Raw genomic sequence first — 20,671 nt, forward strand, 5'->3', positions numbered from 1 at the left:
TATTTAAAAAAAATCCTAATTTACTTATTAGAACATATAAAAGCACAATTTGCATCATGCTAAAATGTGTGTCAACCAAGAGCCCTTAAGAATAATATCTTCATTAGGGATGTCTCCATTTATCATTGTTATAGTTTCTTTATAGGAAACAAAACCTATTCATTGATAATATGAAATGAAATTAACATGAAGTTTCTATAGAATAATAATTCCAAAAACCACCTCTATTGATTTGAGATGATACCCATTTCATAATTACATAAGCGAGGAGGCAAATTACCCTTAAGAATGTTTTATTCCAACTAAAGATTTCAAAAGGAAACACAAATATGACATGACCAAGGTTTGAAATATCGATGTCGATGAAAATATTAAAGTCTCGATTTTATAAAGATATCGATGGAAATATTTATGAAAATTGCTGAAAAAATTATGGAAATTAATAGAAATGGATGAAAATTGTTATGATTAGTTAATAAAACTTTGATTGTGACTTAATTAGAATGTAATTGACTATTTTTAATCACAATTTTTATAAAGTAAGACAATATTTAGATGTCTATATAAATACATCTAAATATTGATGCGAGAGTTGAAATTTAAAAAAGAAGTGAAAAATAATTACAAAATAATATAAAGTTCAAGAATATTTTGAGGTCAAATGATGTAAAAATTATAAAAGTTTTGGATGGTTAAAGAAAATACTCACATCAATTCAATTTTGAGGTGGAATGATTGAAAATTTAATGATAATAGTTTAAATGAGGTTAAAAATAAATATATGTTATTTTTCGTGGTTTTTTTTTTTCAAATTCAATTTCTTTAAAAATGGAAGTTTTAATCGAAAATAAAGCTAAAAAATGAGAAAAATTGGAAATGAGAAAAAGTAATATAAAAAAAGGCTTAATCATTTGTCAAAAATGAAATTAACATGTGAAATTATTGAATAGTGTGTAATTAGGACCATAAAATTGAAAAACTTGAATTCAAGTAATTAAAAAATAATCGAAATTTTCTCGAAATATTGAAATTTCTCGGAATCTCAAAATTTAATCAAAATTAGAGAAAAAACAAAATTTCTCCCAATCAAAATTTGTAAGGCTATTGAATTCCCGAAATTTCGATGAAAATGTTAAACTATGAATATGACATAACTTTTTACCATTCTCCATTTATAAACGGTAAAGTTGACTTTTTACTTTTTACTGTTATTCTATCACTATTAATACTTTTGCTTTTGTTCAGTTTATAATGGCCGAAACTTTGGTAGGTTAACTTATGAGAAATTCTTATAAATAAAAAAATTCAAAAATATTTTTGTACTTTTAATTTTTTTTTCTATAAAGTTTAAATATTTTAAAATATTTTTTATATTTAAAAAGATCCTTAATTTATCTTTCCTTTTTGCTTTTAGCTACTTTTATCAAGACAAAGTTATTTAATTTTTTTTCAAAATCGACATTTAAATTTAGGACTTGTTGTCTCAGTTTAAATGGGTTGGACATTATAAGTTTAAATGAACTAGACCTTTTATATTTAATATAAATCGGTTTGGTTTGATTATCAATGATAATTATTAAATTGAACGAAACCCAAACGAAAAAAAAAATGATTTTCTTGAATTAAAACCTAAGATGTCCAATTTTTCCTCAAATAAATGAACCAAATTAGTCCATTTGGACTTCCTTGTCCATTCAAATGATTTTTAGTCCCCCTAATTTTACAATGGGACAACTAATAATAATGATTTATTGTGCATGTAAAAATCATGTCATGTAATATCACAATTAAGGGTTCATTATTGGGCGGACGAGGTCGTGGATGTACTCCTTATTCCTATCTTAGTGGTGTTAGCATAAATTCTTTATATCTATATTGAATAGATAAATCCTAAGATCATTCATGCCAAATTGTCAAGAATAACATACCGGATTCCATTGCAAAATTAATGATAGCTTCAAGATGATGATGGATGACTATGGTCTTCCTCAATCAAAACTCCGAATGCCCTTAGTGGGATCTCTCTCTAGATGGGATTCAAGAAAGACGTGCTTATTGTTTTGGTATATTGGGGACCATAGCCCTAAGTCTCTTTATATACTAGTTCAATTAGGGTTCTCATTAAACCCTAATTAACTAGGAATGGGCTTCTACCCATTAAGTCCATACTCAATTAGGAATCTAGGGACTTAGTTAATTAGATCACATAATAGGGCCAATCTAATAAAATAACCAATGTGATAAATTATTAATCCACATACATAGCTCATACTTTAATTAAACATATTATTATTTAAATATGTCTAACAATCCCCACTTGGGCTATGTCTATGTAACTAATATAATTAAATCACATTAACCTTAAGCACGCATAAATAGGTTATTTCAATAATAGAATTCCCCTTTAGTTCAATCTGGTCCATCTCCTGTATTAGCACGGAATCAAGGCGGCTTTCGTCACTACCCTTGTAACTAACTAAACCTTCCTTGATCACCAATTCCAATACATCAATGACATAGATCAAGTATGGATGGATAGCATGGAAACTACATGCAAAGTGATCTAGAACATGCATGTTTCCAACTGGTTCAAATTCCTTAATGAGATCATTCTAAAAAACTTTATGCTAAACTACATGCATGATAAACAAGTTCAGATAATAAAACATAAACCATCAACTTTATTCTATATAGAAAATAAACAAAACAAGGTCAAAGAACATCCTCAATAACAAACTCCCACTAAACCATGGAATCAGAAAAGTGACTAATACCCATGTGAGCAACATGCTCATGAAAAACTTTAGGTGGTAAACCTTTAGTCAATGGATCTGCCACCATAGAGTTTGTTCCTATGTGTTATATCAAAATTTGACCATTCTGAACTCTTTCTTTAACAACCAGAAACTTCACATCTACATGCTTTGACTTCGTATTGCTTCTGTTGTTGTTGGAATACATCACTGCCGACTTATTGTGACAAAATAATTTTAATGGTCTTTCTATGCCAACCACTATCCGTAGCCCAGTGACAAAATTTCGCAACCATATTCCATGATTGGATGCCTCATAATATGCTATAAACTCCGCAACCATGGTAGAAGAAGCCAAAAGTGTTTGTTTAACACTTTTCTAGGATACAGCTCCTCCAGCCAACATGAAGATATAGTCTGAAGTGGATCACAAAGTGTCTTGACATCCAACATAATCAGAATCAGAATACCCAATGATCTCCAAAATTGATGATCTCCGATAAGTGAACATATAATCTTTTGTTCTCTATAAATACCTTATAACCCGTATGGCTACTTTCCAATGATCCATCCCCGGGTTACTCAAATATCTGTCTAACACTCCAACTATGAACGCAATATCTGGACACGTACATACTTGGGCATACATTAGACTTCCAATGGTCGATGCATAGGGAACATTCTGCATCTTTTTAGTCTCGAGTGTGGTCTTGGGGCATTGACCTAAATGAAATTTATCATCTTTAGTGATCGGGGTATCTCCCGGCGCACAATCTTTCATACCAAATCTACTCAAGATCTTTTCAATATAGTTATTTTGTGACAATCTCAAAATACCTTGAGAACGATCTCGCAGTATTTCAATTCCTAATACAAAAGAAGCATCACCAAGATCCTTCATCTCAAAATTTCTTTTGAGAAATCTCTTAGTGTCATGCAATAAACCTACATCATTACTAGCTATAAGTATGTCATCGACATATAACACCAGAAAGATTGATTTACTCCCACTGAACTTGTGATATACACAATATTCCACAATTTTCACCTCAAAACCAAATGAGGTTATCACTTCATGGAATTTTTGATACCATTGACGAGAGGCTTGCTTGAGACCATAGATGGATTTCTTTAATTTGCACACCATAGACTTTAAATTACCAGATACAAAGTTTTCTGGTTGCACCATATAAATCGTCTCATCAATGTTCCCATTGAGAAACGTAGAGTTTACATCCATCTGGTGTAGCTCTAAATCAAAGTGAGCTATCAGTACCATGATTATCCTAAAAGAGTCTTTCGATGAAACTGAAGAGAAAGTCTCTTTGTAATCAATGTCTTCCTTTTGAGTAAAACCCTTTGCAAAAAGACAAGCCTTATATCTTTTGATATTGCCATGTGAATCCCTTTTGGTTTTAAATATCCATTTACAACTTATGGGTTTCACTTTTGATGGCAGTTCGACAAGTTCCCAAACGTCATTGATTTTCATGGATTTTATTTCCTCTTCCATAGCACTTATCCACTTTTGAGAGTTAGAACTTTGTAAAGCTTGTTGGAAGTTGATTGGATCATCTTCTATTACGCCTACATCATCCTGATGTTCTTGAAGAAACACAATATAATCATCTGGAATTACATTTCTTTTCTCTCTAGTAGATCTTCTTAATGGCACTTCTTGAGGTTGTTGAGTTTGAACTTGAAGTTCAACAACGGGGATTTCAATGTTGTCTTGTTCTATAATTGGTTCAATAATGAAGTAAGGAATTAAAGCTTGAACATCATTTATAATCACATGAGGAAAAGAAACCAATTCCTCTTCAAAGACAACTTTTCTTTTGTTATCTTTCCCCCCAAACTCAACATCCTCAAGAAATCTAGCATTTCCTGTCTTATACAATAATCTAAAAGTGGGATCATAAAACTTGAAACCTTGGGAGTGCTCAGAATACCCAACAAAATAGCAACTAATAGTTCTTGAATCCAATTTTTTTTCATTAGGCCTATAAGGCCTAATCTCAGCTGGACAATCCTAGATGTGAAGATGCCTAATAGTAGGTTTCTTTCCTGTCCACAGCTCATAAGGGGTTTTAACTACTGCTTTACTAGGTACTCTATTAAGGATATATGCTGCAGTCTTTAGTATCTCACCCCAGAGGGATTCTGATAGAGAAGAATGACTAATCATACTTCTCACTATATCCTTAAGTGTTCTATTTCGCCTCTCCGCTACACCATTCATGTTGGGTTTGCCCAACATAGTGTATTGTGGGACGATTCCACATTCCTCTAAGTATTTGGCAAAGGGCCCTGGACGTTGTTCACCTAATCCATCATATCTGCCATAATATTCACCATCACGATCAGATTTGACAGCCTTAATTTTCTTTCCAAGTTGAAGTTTGACTTCAGCTTTGAAAGACTTGAAAACGTCCAAGGATTGAGACTTCTCATGAATTAAATATAGATACCCATATCTTGAATAGTCGTCTATGAACGTAATAAAATATTATTGTCCATTCTAAGAGGCCGTAGGGAATGGACCGCAACTGTCTGTATGTATTATTTCTGAGATGTCTGAGCATCTGTTGGCACCTAATTTTCTTATGTTTGTCTGTTTTCCCTTAATACATTCTACACAAATGTTGAAGTTACTTAAATCAAGGGAATCAAGAATTCCATCTGACACAAGTCTCTAAATCCTCTGTTTAGAGATGTGACCTAAACGCTTGTGCCATAACATAGCGGAATTCTCATTTAATTTACGCTTTGTACCACATGAATTAGATAACAGGATCTTGTAAAATGAAGCAAAAGGATCAAGCATATATAGATTATCAATTAAAGAACCAGTACCAATAAGCTTAGAATCTTGAAAAAGACTAACTTTATTATTTCCAAAAAAAAAGAAAAACTAAATTTATCCAAACTGGAAATAGAAACTAAATTTCGTCTAAATGACAGTATAACAAAAGTCTCATTCAGATCCAAATAACAACCAATCTTTAAAAGTAATTTAAAATTTCCAATAGCTTCAACTGGAACTGCTTTGCCTAATTTAAAATTTCCAATAGCTTCAACTGGAACTGCTTTGCCATCGCCCACATAGATGAATCTTTCAGCATCACTTGACGCCTGGCTCCACAGGCAACCCTGCATTCTACCCCCAAGTATCTGTAGGTACAGAAGCTAAATTAACTTCAGAACAAACCAAAGTAAGAAGTTTACCCTTCTTTACACGCCACTTGACGTACTTGGGACAATCTTTCTTGAAGTGACCTTTCTTTTTGCAGAAAAAACAAGGATTTTCAGTAGCTTGTTTCTTGTTTTTATTCTGCTGAAATATCCCTTCTGCAGCATCCACAATTCTACTTTTCTTCTTATCATGAGAGCCTATTGCCAATTGAGCACTTTTTGTCCTTTCTCTCTTAATCTTATCTTCTTCTTGTACACATTGTGAGATAAGCTCATTAATACTCCATTTATCCTTCCGAGTATTATAACTTATCTTAAATTGAGTGAATTGTGCAGGAAGAGAGATAAGTACCAGATGCACGAGTAAATTTTCATTTATCTTGATATCAAGTGCCTTTAATTTACCTGCGACATTGGACATTTCCATTATATACTCCCTTATGTTTCCATTGCCTTTATATCTCATCGAAGTTAAAGAAGTCAAAAGACTACTTGCTTCCCCTTTCTCATTTTTAACAAAATATTTCTCAATTTGAGCAAGGAAATTATTAGCATTTTCACTTTCCGTGATAGAGCCCCGAAAAGACCCTGGAATGGAGTGCCTAATGATCATCAGACACATGCGATTTGACCGTTTTCACTTCTTTATATTAGCCATATTTGGTTGTTCCTCAGTAGAAGTAGGTTTATCGGTCCTTAATGCAAGGTCCAAATCCATACACCCAAGAAGTATCTCTAGACTTTCTTTCCAAATCTTGAAGTTCGATCCATTCAACTTAGGGATTGAACTTAGATTTCCAGATATTTGTGTAAGACCAACTGAAACAATAAACAACAAAACATATGCTCACAATTAAAACATAACAAAATAATTTCACATATGTGGTGGGCCTCTTTAGCAAGATATAGTATGATGTCCAGCCTTTGGGCAAAAAAGGCCAACTGTAAATGGTACTCTCAACCTAGTAATCAAAGTATTGACAATTAAATCTGTCAAAAAATAACCTTTCTTTAGATCGACTATTTTTCATTTGGCCAAATAACTATCTTCCTTTGGGCCGATAATTATCGACATAAATTCATGGATATGCACATCTTATATTTTAGAATTAAATTAATCTAGACAACAAAGACTACTTTGGTAACATATTATTTTGACCAACTCAATCTAAAATATAAGACACAATAATATAATAATATTATTGTATAAAAATAAAAGAGGAAGAACACAAAATAGTCTTTACCAATATTCACTTAATAATTGCATACATATAATACAATTAAAGTAACAAAATATATGAATATCGCTAAATATCATCAATCAAATTTAAATTTAAATTCATCAAAATATCAATCAAATTTAAATTTAAATTTACCACATTATCAATCATATTTAAATTTAAACCATAGCATGATCAATTAATCTTGAATCCACAACATGATTATTCAAATCTTGACTTAATTCACTAGTAAAATTTTAGATTCAAATTCACAAACCTTATTAATTTAAAAGCTAGATTTAAATTCACTCAATTATCAATAATTAAGATCAAGAACCACCTACAAGATCAAACAAGATCATATAAGAATCGCCGGAAAAATCAAATGGATTGATTAATAAACTAAGAACATCAATGAAAATTTCTCCCATAGTAGCCTTTTCTAATATACATGATTTTTTTTTCATGTCTACAACTTCATTCAAATTTATTAAATTAATACTGCTATTCCCTTTAAAAATAAAATATAAAAAAAAAACTTAAATCCACTAAATCTATCAAATTGAAATCCACCGAATTCACCAAATTTCTCAAACTAAAACCAAATTAAAAGCATCAACAGGAAATTGGGAAATTCAAATTTATAAAACAATTTGGATTCCATTGAATTGGACATTATTAAATAATTTTTTTTTTTTTTAGAAAAACAAATGAAACATGAATTCAAAACCACTTAATTGAATGATTTCAATAAACATGCGGCTAACGAAAAGTCGCTCGCCAGTGGAGGTGGAAAATCAGTGCACTGCAATTTTTTATTTTAAAAAAAAAAATCTTTAAACTTCTTTACCAAAAAATTGAATCAATATCCATGAAAAACAAATATGTATCGACAATTCAACATGAAATCCATGCTCTGATATGTTAGCATAAATTTTTTATATCTATATTGAATAGATAAATCCTAGGATCATTCAAAATTGATGATAGCTTCAAGATGATGATGGATGACTATGATCTTCCTTATCCTTAACCAAAACTCTGAATGCCCTGGATCTCTCTAGATTCAAGAAGGACTGAGTGCTTATTGTTTTGATATTTTGAGGACCATAGCCCAGGTCTCTTTATATACTAGGTTCCCATTAAACCCTAATTAACTAGGAATGGGCTTCTACCATTAAGCCCTTACTCAATTAGGAATCTAGGGCCTTAATTAATTAGATCAAATAATAGGGCTCAATCTAATAAAATAACCCATAAATTATTAATCCACATATAGCCCATACTTTAATTAAACATATTATTATTTAAATATGTCTAACAGATTTTTCTTCTTTGTTCCCGCTCCATTTTTGGTAGGGAGTGGGGTTGAGGTCAAGAAATTCTCGTTTGAGATCTGGTCCATATAGAAAAATTTTCTCGATTTTTTATTATTAATATAAAATTAATTAGAATTTGATATCTATATTGTAATTATAAATATTTTATGTTATAACTCATAAGTTAGTATTATTATTGTTTTATTTGTTTAAATGACTCGATTTGAAAAACATTTTAGCATTTTTATTGTAAATTTAATTCAATGAGTTATTACATTATGAAATTAAATTTAATAAACATATAAAGACTAATGAAATTAAGCTAACACATAATGTATATTATATATATTTTACATATTATGAAAAAATAATAAACAAATATTCTGACGGTTTTGGGGTCAAAGAAGTCGGGGACCCAAATTAAATTCCCATATTGACCCCATACTTGGTCAAATTGGGATTCCTTGACTTCATGAGAAATTTTGTCATCCCTAGTCGACCAATATGCTAGAAAATATGTTTTGTTATCCACAAATTCCGTAAAGTCTAGAAGATGATTAAGGTTACTCATTCTAGTTTAGACGAAAATAATTTCCTGTGAATGGTGTATTTTGTAACATAACAACAATTAACAAGGCACCAAATAAGCTTCTTTGAAAAAAACACAAAGACAAATAATTGTTTCATTTTGGAATATATCTCCTACAGTATATTTTCTCGCATGGACAATTATATGTTGCAATGTCAGAAATTTCTATGAAAAACAACTTGAGTATATTTTTTTTAAACAATGTAATTCTTCACTTTTTATATATATACAACTCTAATTTTAATTTGTATATGTATATTTCATTTACAACATTATAAAACATGTTTGTTGTACGTAGTTTTCAAATATTACTCTAAAATGGGATGAGATGTAAAATACAAACACGAAAATAACTCAACATTATACTATTTTTCAAGCAATCAAAACAAAACTTAGAAGGTATACTAACAAAAAGGAAAATTGTTTATACTCTACTCTTCATCTTTTCTAAAGTTAAAAAATGGTTTTCCCCACCTACTTTTATTCCATTAAAACATTACTTTATCAAATAAAATTACTTTCTTAAATTAAAAATGCTTTCTTTTTTCAAATTTTTAGAAAAATTATTTTAAATAACATGCTTGAAATATTTATAAATAACTGCACAATAAAATATTGCGATAGATTACTATCTGTATCTAGTATGATATAAATAGATATATAATAGTCTATTATAATCTATCCCATGGACAATAAAATTATAAGAGGCTGTTTGGGGTGCTGAGATGATATCGGATGTGGGGAGTTCTGATGTCTGAAAAGTTGGGTTTTATGTCCTAAAACTCGTATTTTGTAAATAATAAAACGTACTCTAAAAATTCAATAAGTTGTTATTGAATATATGTATTGTTTATTTTGTTTTAGAAATCCAATAAACTAAAAAACTCATGACTATTACATGAGTACTTTAACTTTATGTGGAGACATAAAAGTGGATCAGGTTCGAGTAAATAGTCAAAATGATCTATAGTATATGAATGAGGTTGAGTGTCTTATTCTGGTAACACTATTGGATGTGACCCACTCTATAGTTGTTACAAGAAGTTGTAAAGTGCTACAGACGATGTGATCCTAATTTGTACATGTTATGATATGAGGAGTAGGGGCATCTTGTGCAATGAGTTTGTACAAGATCAGACCACGAAATCAGTCACTCTTACTTTATAACATTGTTTACTATTTAAGACTGACTATTTCAAAGCGATAACCTAGGTAACTTGACCTTAATCCTGAGCTAATTATGAACTCCTGTTTATTCGAGATAATCCTTAGATGCATAAGTGAGGGTTGGCTCAATAACGTTAGCTCAATAAACCTCTATTTCAAGGGTAAGACCAGGTAGATAATTAGGGACATAGTGTGCAAGATGGAATTCACTCCTACCCGCTTTTAGGGATAGTAGAGAGGTTGTTCCCTTAAGTGCTGATTCAAAGTCTTGAACAAGGGCCCTACCCTCTTATTGGAGAAACAAGAGGTAATCTCGGGGTAAAACAGATATTTGATCTAGCCGTTATTACGAACAACCTGTGAAGGGTTAACTTATTAATCATGGTTATATCGAGTGGACATAATATATCTACAGGGGGTGCAACTATAGGGTTTAGTGGAGTGACCCATTAGTTAACTAATGTGGTTAATTCGGTGTAAAGAGTTTAGTCAATTAATCTCGGACCGTTGGAGCCCATGATCTTCCTCGAGGTCCCCCTACTAGCTTGTAAATTGATTAGTTTTAGAGTAATGTGATAAGTTAATTTGAAACATTCGAATTAGAATTAAGGGAATTAGTAATATGAGACATAATTACACATTTAATTTTGTAATTAAACGGAATTGGAGAATTTAATTAATATTTAAATATGATTTAAATATTAAATTCATGGAAGTGAAATTCGTGTAAAGATTAATTTAATATTGGATATTTAATTAATTAATTATTAGAACGTTAATTTATGAAACTAATTTTGTAAAATTAATAAAAGTTTTCAATTTTGAAAATCCAATTGATTTTTAAACACAAAACTTTTGGAAAGTTGGATTTCTCTGCTATCATGAAGAAATTCACTCAAAACCCACTTGACTCAAGTTTCAATACTTCAAGCATGAGTTGCATTTCATTAACCATCTTCATTACATGACTAGAGAAGATGGAAGTGGAATTGAGGCATGCATCAATTGAGTTTTTGCTAAAAAAAAAATTGAGTTGAAGAAGTTGTTCTTCAAGTAGGTTGTTGCAGTGAGTTCTTCTCCAAGTTCTCTTCATTCAAGCTTATTTTGAATCTCACAACTCAATCTAAAACTCCAAGAGAATAGTAAGGAAGATCTTGAGGTGGTTCACAACGATATTTGGTGAAGTTTTACAGCTGATTTCGAGATTAAAGAAGTTCTACAAAGGTATTCATTGAAACCTTTTTATTATTGTATGAGCATGCTTTATTTATAGCCAAAATTAATGAATTAGAATGCTAATTGGTATTTGTTGCTTCCGTTGCATGCTGATATACTCCTACATGGAGAGTTCTGATGTCTGGGGAGTTCTGATCGAATATGAACGATCGAGTATGATTGAGTATGTTCAAGCACTGAGATAATATACAATATATGGAAGGAAAATGACGGTGAGATAAGAAACACATTCCGAAAATGAGCCTATAAACTATTAAAATATAGGATAATGGACCTTCAAACACAGAAATGATATAAGATGTGAGAATATATCATCTCATGTTGGGTTCTCAAATAGCCTCTCTATATATATTTTGTTCACTCTCTTTATTGGAAAACCACTCTTTTTTATTAAAAAAAAGAAAAAGAAAAATCTTTTTCCTTTCCCGAATTCTCCATTCTCCACATTCAAATCCTTCTCCGCTTTGGGGCTTCAATTATCAAACCAAAAATCGAAGCAGAAATGAAGGTTGAAGATTGATTGATCACTGTAACAAGATCTTCGCCGGCCCGACGCCATCCCTTTGACCCTTCCGTAAGCTCCGTCTCTTGTCGCTAGCTTGTTGATGCCTGTAATTCTACAAGTTGTCGATTTCTTAAGCTGCCCAAGCAATTTTCTGAAATTTTGTTCTATTGGTTCTGTGATTTGAATCTGTTTCTCCCACAATGTAACAATCACGTTGCTCTTACGTTATTTTATTCTTCTTTCCCTTCGTAAATTTATAGTCAATGGGTTTTGCCTTAATTTTCCGTTGGGTTGGTTTTCTGTTTGATCGTTCGTAATTGCGGTTCTTGTCTAATTACAGGGATGTCGAGTAACTGAACCGATCAGGGGAATCAAAACTAGCTTCTCTTTCAATTTCGGGTTTGATGGCTGTACAGTGGTTACTGTTATGCCATGGCTTGGTTACACTTCTAGTGGTGGTTTCTTTCCTTTGTGGTCAGTGGCCTATCTTTGAGGGCACTCCCATTCAACGTATTCACCATTTTCTCACTTCTGGCGCCTACGATTATTTCTTGTAATTCTCTGTCCTTTTATCTTTTCACTGTTTCCTTAATGTCAAATGTATAAATTTAGTTTCTAAATGCTGTATTCATTTACTCCCGAAACGTATTTAAGTTTTAATTATGTCATTGTGTTGTTAACATTGTTAACTAAAATAATGGTGTGAAATGTATATTGCACAAGATCAGACTAATTTGCATTACCAGAAGAGTGGATGATTAGACAAAATAGAGTAACATGGTCAAGAGGAAGGGTTTAATGTATTGATTTAAAAAAGTAGTTCAAGATCTTTTGCCATTTGCCTATCATGTCGAATAAAGTAGTTTTTCAAGTACTTTATTAGTTGGCGATGCTAACAACAAAAACTATGCAACGATCGTGGATTGGCCTAGTGATCAGTAAGAGCCTTGAGCTTAATAAAGGAGTTAGAGAGAATGAGTTCAATCTATGATGGCCACCAACCTAGGATTTAATATCCTATAAGTTTCCTTGACACCCAAATGTTGTAGAGGCAGGCGGTTTATTTATCTAAGTGTTTGTAAGCTGGCTAGAGCACTTGCGAATATTGAAGAAAAAAGAAAAGAAAAAAAGAACTACACTAAATTACAATCCAAAATTTAGAGATGTAATTGCAACATTTTGAGGCATAAATACAACATCGAAGTTCATGAACTAAATTTATAATTTAACCATCTGTATATCTATTTTGCCGACTATGTAGTGTTATGCTAAATTTCTTCTTCTTCATTTTTTTTTAAAAAAAAATTATAATTTTTGGTTCAAATGCAGACGATTTGTAGGGTATGTATTTGGGTCAAAAGGAACTAATGCAGTTCTGGCGGTCGAAAGTTTTTGCTGCGACAGACCTAATCCAATCCTTCAGGTTTATAAATTATGTACTTTTTGATAAGTTGAAAGAACCAGATTTTAATACACAAGCTGCTGTCATAACGTTGTTGCAAAGTTTGGATCATTGAAACTTACATATGGTTTAGATTCATGTTTATATTTAAGAAAATCATAATGGGTGGCGAAGCTGGTTTCCATATTTTCCAATTTATTACAAAGAAAAATAATTTGTAAATAGTTTTTCCTTTGTATACAACTTTTGTATCATTGATAAAGTATAGTACTGTATCATTGAAATGTCTGTTACTTATGAAAGAAAAAGTATTGTACTGATATACCAATGTAAAATTCACCACTGACATACCTAACGTAAAGTTTATTACATATGTAGATAAATTTTATCATTTATATACCATTTATGTGATTCAGATACATTATTGTCAAATCTATTATGAAATATATCATTGATATACCATTTTTGTATCATCAATAAAGTATATTACTGATCTACCATTTTTATATTACTGATAATCCCTGATATAAAGTACATCATTGATATACATGAATTGTTGATTTATAAGTTCTAAAATTTGTGCCACTTGTACGTAAAATTTTTATCATGTTATAAATCTGCTATTATTTAGGCTAGATGTGCTATTATCGCAAACACTTATACTTGTGCTTAGTTAGGAGCTTATGGCTTGGGTCATAACTAATATCTTTTGAGTTCACATCAGAAAATATTTTCTCTTGTTGCTGAGTACTACTACTAGTTGTGGCATTAGTATGTCTAGTGTGTTTAACTTGTTTATGTAATAAATTGGCCAGTTAGGTTACGAATGAACCATGAATTATGACGAGACGGTTTGTTGGTGATTTAAAAACTGTCATATTTTTTGCTGGGACCATTGATGATCATTTTCTGTATGTATCAGGAAAGAGATGTAGAACATTATTAGTGTGCTATCTTATTGTCCAAGTTTCTAAAGCTCTAGCATAAATATATTTCCACTAACTTCTGAATATATTTAGGAAGGATTATCCATTATGTCATCCTTAGAAGTCTATAACAAGTGATAGTGACTCCAAATTCTTGTCATATTTTGAAATGCCTATATAAGAAAAGTTAACATGTTTAAACTTGAAATTTTGTACTACTTGTATCCAACTCATCCTTCAATATGCGATGGTCAAATTGAGGTTACAGATAGAAGTTTGGGTCATTTGATTTGTTGTCTGAACCCACAACCCTAATGTACATGATAGGATCTATGTAGTACAGGAAGAGTTTGCATTTAGGAACAAGAAGAATTGATCCTCAAATATGTTAGGAACCAAGGTAGTATGGGCTACCTTTGTTCCTCATTGGTTAGAATGGGATGGCCAATGTGGTACTAAAGTAGTTTGGCTCTCTCACCTCAATAGCTGGATTTTGGATTGTGGTTCTCCAAGCTGCTTAAGTACCTAAAATGATATTAGAGTTGGTTGTCGATGTTTCAGAGAGGAGCACCGGTGGAGGGTTCTGACCGGGTGTTTCCTAGTGAAGTACCGGGATGTTGGTTTTCCTGAGATGGGGTATTGTTAGGAACCAAGTAGTTGGGCTACCTTTGTCCCACATTGGTTAGAATGGGATGATCGATGTGGTACTTAAGTAGCTTGGCTCTCTCACCTCAATAGTTGGCTTTTGGGGTGGTTCTCCAAGGTGCTTAAGTACCTAACATTAAAGTGACTTTACATTTGAAGTTGTTTACACAGGAGGTCCTTGATTAAAAGTGACTTTAGTTAAACTTCCCAAAGGTGTTGACATCAGCATAGAAGCTGATGAGTTGGCTGAAATCATTGTAAGACAACAATTTGAAGCTGTTTACAATTCAAGGCTGGTAGTGGTAAATATGTCTATAGTAACTTAGAAATATAGGTGAATGAAGGGTAAAAATGAAGGAGACCTCTTGTGCACTTTAGGACGATTCAGTCTCTGATTGGGATTGGCAGCACAAAAGAAGTTTGGTACTGCAGAGTACTCAAGTAAATTGGACCTGGTGCTTAATGTACTATTATTTCTTTCACACATTTCCAGTTCCTTTAATGTGTCTGACCTACCTGACTACTGCTCACTAGATAACTTAGTTGCATCAGCATACAACTGGAGGAGTTTCTTTAGAGAAGGAAGAGGGTTAGAAATAGATTAAGGTTCGGTTATTTATTTAACCACAAACCTGTTTCTATGACTACTGCAGAAGAGATAGCAATTAGTTGTATGTTATCTCTTATATCTTGGCTTTTTAATAGCTATACACCTTACTGTATTATCTCTATCCAATTCCTACACATGGGCTAATTTTTCATCATTGCCATTGTAGCCATTGTAATGAAAAAGTTCCTTGTTTCAATGCCATTAGATTCACACCAAAGACAATAGCTACTCTAATGGTGTTTCAATAGGTTCTAATAATGGTATGAACTTTTAGGTCCCGTTTGGTAACCATTTAGTTTATGGTTTTTTTTTTTTTGAAAATTAAGCCTATAGACACTACTTCCACATCCAAATTTCTTCCTTTGTTATTTACTTTTTACTAATGGTTTAAACAACCAAGCCAAATTTTGAAATCAACAAAAAGTAGCTTTTAAAAATTTGTTTTTGTTTTTAGAACTTGGCTAAGAATTTGACCATTGTATTTAAGAAAGATGCAAACCATTGTAAGAAATAGAGAGGAAATAGGCTTAAATTTTTTTTAATGGAAGCGGAGAAATAGGCTTAATTTTCAAAAACAAAAATGAAATGGTTATCAAATGGGGTCTTAATGTTTAACAAAGGGGATAGTATTATTATATTATTATTTGAAGCAAGCAACAAACTGTTCGGTAAAAAAGAAGAAAAATGTTCAGAGATACAATCCTCCAAAGGGAGAGAATAAAAAGAAATGAGAACTGGAAAAACCAAAAATAACAAGAAATACAATCTTCTTCAACCTAAGCAGGCATACTATTGTGCTCACTACTCCGTTTCTTTATTTTCCTTTCATTTGATCATTTTTTTCTCTTGCAGGTTATATATCTTGCTATAATCGGGGTTACCTATTACATTATTACAATGTCTACATTCAAATACGTCCCTGGTTATTATTTAAGTGGAATTCATAGGTAACTGTCCTAAAATCTGTACGCTTTTTGTTCTATAGTTGCAGTACTTTGCAAGCAGACTTCCATCTTGAATGCCTTAGGCGTTTTATGTTCTTGCAGGTATACAAGCTTTTTGGCTGTTACTGTTGGTGTTCTCCTCTTTCTATTAACCAGCTTTTCTGATCCAGGGACAGTGAATGCTGATAATGTAACTCGTTATCTGTCTGCTTATCCATATGACAACATTATTTACTCTGAAAAAGAATGTTCAACTTGCAAAATTCCAAAGTAAACATTTTTAAATACACGCTTAATAATTTAATAATGTGCTCTGGCTTGTAATTATAATAATTCTTTTCCCAATTTTTCATTGTCTCAGACCTGCTAGATCCAAACATTGCAGCATATGTGATCGTTGTGTTGCCCGCTTTGATCATCATTGTGGATGGATGGTTTGAATCACCCCAGACCCCTGTTTTTCACTATTTCTTTGATGGTGTCTTTTGTATTGTCTAAATCATTGAATTTTGGATTTTTAATACTTCAATGTTTTTTCATCTATGCAGAATAACTGTATAGGGGAGAGGAATACCCGGTATTTTATGGCCTTCCTTTTGTGGTAGGTGCTAGTTGATTCCGGATCATCTACAAAGTTGTTGGATGTAGTCAAATTTTGAATCTGGTGCTTAATGTTTTCATGAAGGTCAATTTTCTAAGAATATTTTAAACTTCATTTTTTTTCAAGTAAATGAAGTTGAAAAAAAGCTGTCTTGCCATGTTACATTATCTTTCACTTTTTGGAATTTGAACGTACTGGTCATTTCATTTCTGAAACGTTAGATACTTGCAATATTATGTTTCTGCTATGTTAGTCTTCACGAGTCTTTCGATCACTATGCATTTTTTCAATGTTTCATGTCTTACAGGCATTTCCTTCTTTGTGTATACGGGACAGTTGCAATTGGACTAGTTCTTGCTGGACAATTGAAAGAACTAAAAGTTATTCATATCTTGACGGGTATATGTTAATTTACTTTAGTTTCTTTACTTTGTCTTTGGTTCATGCAAACCTGAAACATGGAAATTCGTTGCCATATATCTGATGCAGTTTATTATGGCATTGAAAATTCTTTCTCCGGTCTAGCTCCTTATGTCATACAAGTATGTACTTTACTCTTTTTTTTTCTTTTTTTTTTATGGGTTAAAACCAAACAAGTACTTTACATTGATTCTTTGTTTATCTGATTTATTTGCTTAAATTGTGCATTCTAGATAATTATTGTTGTTTGGCTTGCAACAGTGGATTTTGAGCTCGTACAATACTCAACTACTACTTATGGTGTTTCTCGCGATAGTATGCCTGCTATTAGGAGGCTTCTTTGGTTACCATGCCAAACTCTGTCTTACAAATACTACGACAAATGAGGTGTGTTACTATTTTCTTTCCTTTTGATCTTTTCTTTATTAGGATGGAAAAAACTTTTTTATGATTGACGTCCAAAGACTTGGTGGCTTGATTTACCCATGGTTCCAAAATGAAACTCATACTTAATTTTAACTAATTTCTACTGAAGATTGAAGAACTGGGATGCACGTGGCTTGTTTGTAAGTTTTTGTGACCATTCTGTACTTTGATAGAAATTCTCAAATGACGAGGGCTATATTGGGAGGCAGTATCCATCCATAAGCCTTTGGAAAATTAAGTTTAAGTTTTAACAGCATGCTCAATAGGCAATCATGGGAGATGAGCCAAATTCAGCCTTGACCTTTCTCTAGAATAGGCTCCTAAAAGGCAGAGGTGCAGAGCGTTTAGAGTTGCCATTCAAGGGGAATCTAAGATTACTTGATTGGCTAGTACTCAAAAGTACAATTGAAAAGGTTGCCATCTAGGATCAAAGAACCATCAGGCATCACAATTAACTCCCAAAATCTTGGTCTTTTATTAAGTTATTTATTTTGTATTTTTATTTATTTGATTTGATTAATTAATTATTTTTTTATATTATATTAAGGTTGGAAATAAAACCAGAGGCTGGTTTTTTGATAAGATGATCAAGGAGTTGCTTCATCCTCCTTTTCGTGATAAATGAAGGTTATTGTAGCATGTTGGAGTGTGCACTATTGAGTGTCTGAGAGGTCCCTAAGTGAACTGTGGTCCTGTATTGTATTAAGATTCATTATTTTTCTTTGGGCTTTGGAGGAAAGGAACGTTAGATTTTTTTTGTTGACTGGAGGTTCTTTTTCTAGGTTGCCTCCCTTTTTGTGGGTTCTTCTTTTGTAGGTCCATGTATCCTTTCAGTTTTTTCTTAATGAAAGTTCGGTTATCCATAAAAAAACAATAACAAACAAAACCAGATGCCACGAAAACCACAACTCTGACCTCTAAGAAGCAAACGGCTGAAGGGAAGCCCATAATGAAAGTAAAAATTAAAGGACAAACGACAGTTGGCGCTAGAGATGCATGCTTCTCATGCTTAAAGATCTCCACTAAACCCCAAATTCTTTTAATTCTTGGTCAGCATCCGAGTAGGCTCCAATCAACCTTATCAATCCATGAATAGTTTGTTGACTTTTTTCAAAATTATATTTTTACTGAATATTTGTTCTAACAGAACATTATTTTAGACATAGTTCTCAAACAAGTATGTTTCTGTAGCTTGTACTTTTGCTTCAAAATTGACTTCCTAGTGTTTATTGACACCTTAAAACTGACCATATTGTGTGATTTGTTTTGGGTACTGCTAGACTTTTAAGTGGCAAGAGTACATTAGCTGGCAAAGGAAGGTAAATGAAGCCAAGGCAAGTGCAGCAGCCTTAAAAACAAGCATGGATTGTCTGAGTTCTGAAAGAAAGCCTCCAGAGAGCAAATGGAGAACCATTTTTCGTAGATCTCCACTCGAACAAGTGCAGGTTGTCAAGAATAATACTTACGATCGAGGATTGTTATACAACATTCATGAGGTCATTTTACCTTTCTCATCAAGACCATCATTTTCACGAAGAAAACCAAAATCTGGCTGAGACTGCTGTAAATTAAATGTTATGTGAACTGTGTTGTTGTTTCATTCAATGTAAAACATCGATGGGTTGGTCGGTCATGCTGGTTCTTCAGCTTTGAAGGTCGATCGCTTGGTTGATCAGTCTTGGCGGAGGGTGGCCCTCTCGAGATTGTACAATTTCATATGCTCTTGATTTTTGCATTTCTTCATGGCTTTGTGGTGGTGTGCCTTATTGACCTCCTAATTTTTGGTTTTTACGAGTATGTTGTGAAATTTTAGATGTTTTCTTTTCTAATGTAAACTAATTTAAAAGAAGTTTTGATTTCTAAGCAATTTGTGAGCTTTCGAATGACATGTAACAACTATCTTAATTAGCCTGTTGAAATTATTGAGAATCAAGATAATATGATTTCTTCTCAAATGTCACTGACAATTCTCTTTTCGTTAAAAGAGAAACACCAAACAGAAGAGTTCTTTTTATTGTTTATAATATAAATTTTAGGAATTTATTGAAAGATAGCCGTGAAGACCAATTTTAATTGTACAATATTTCATTACAAATGAAATGCAGTAATGCCTAACTATTTGTTGCTGGGATTTATAATTTAGGCTAAATTATAGAAATACATTAGGACTTTACCACTTGCTTTGAAAATTATTGTTTTTCTTCTAAAAAAAATCATTATTCTTTTTAGAGTTGTAATATTATCTTTGATCCTTTGTATCTGTTTCGAATTTACTTTTAAAGTAGAAATATTTTAGCATTCAAAATGAAAATCAAGACTTTAAATGGCTGGAATGTGTGAAAGATTAATGTTAATATTGAAACTTTTTAAAAAATAGAAATGCTCTTCAAAACAAAGGAATTCTTTTTTATATATAATTTAAGTATAAGCCAATCTATCTATCTTGTTCATTTTCCTCGTGTCATCAAAACTCCATTTTCCTTGTAACTTGATGTTGATTTACTTGGGAAAAAAAAAAAAAACTATATAATTTGGCCATATCCAATTTTAGAAAAGTATCCCTTCAAATTTCAAAAGGTTTATTTTGATCTTCAAACTTTTATATTTTGCAATCAGCTTTTGCCTTTTTTGACTTTTAGTTGTTCGCGAATTTTGAGAAACAATGTCATCCCCTTTGGCCTTGGCCTCATCTCTCTCTACTCTCTCAATAGTC

General features: G+C 32.1%; 1 protein-coding gene across 1 annotated transcript; it reads left to right on the forward strand.

Annotated features, from left to right (window-relative positions):
- Positions 1 to 11,849: 11,849 nt before the first annotated feature.
- LOC120090514 (DHHC-type zinc finger family protein) lies at positions 11,850 to 19,913 on the forward strand. Its single transcript, XM_039048229.2, has 11 exons — positions 11,850 to 12,053; positions 12,325 to 12,537; positions 13,314 to 13,407; positions 16,420 to 16,514; positions 16,614 to 16,781; positions 16,873 to 16,945; positions 17,060 to 17,112; positions 17,420 to 17,511; positions 17,602 to 17,654; positions 17,794 to 17,919; positions 19,239 to 19,913. Exons 2-11 carry the CDS (start codon positions 12,389 to 12,391, stop codon positions 19,512 to 19,514), a joined length of 1,179 nt encoding a protein of 392 aa, XP_038904157.1. The 5' UTR covers positions 11,850 to 12,053; positions 12,325 to 12,388; the 3' UTR covers positions 19,515 to 19,913.
- The last annotated feature ends 758 nt before the right edge of the window (positions 19,914 to 20,671 follow it).

The sequence above is a fragment of the Benincasa hispida genome, chromosome 11 (assembly GCF_027475165.1).
Source record: "Benincasa hispida cultivar pf3 chromosome 11, pf3_genome.v1.1, whole genome shotgun sequence".
NCBI classification, from domain to species: Eukaryota; Viridiplantae; Streptophyta; class Magnoliopsida; order Cucurbitales; family Cucurbitaceae; genus Benincasa; species Benincasa hispida.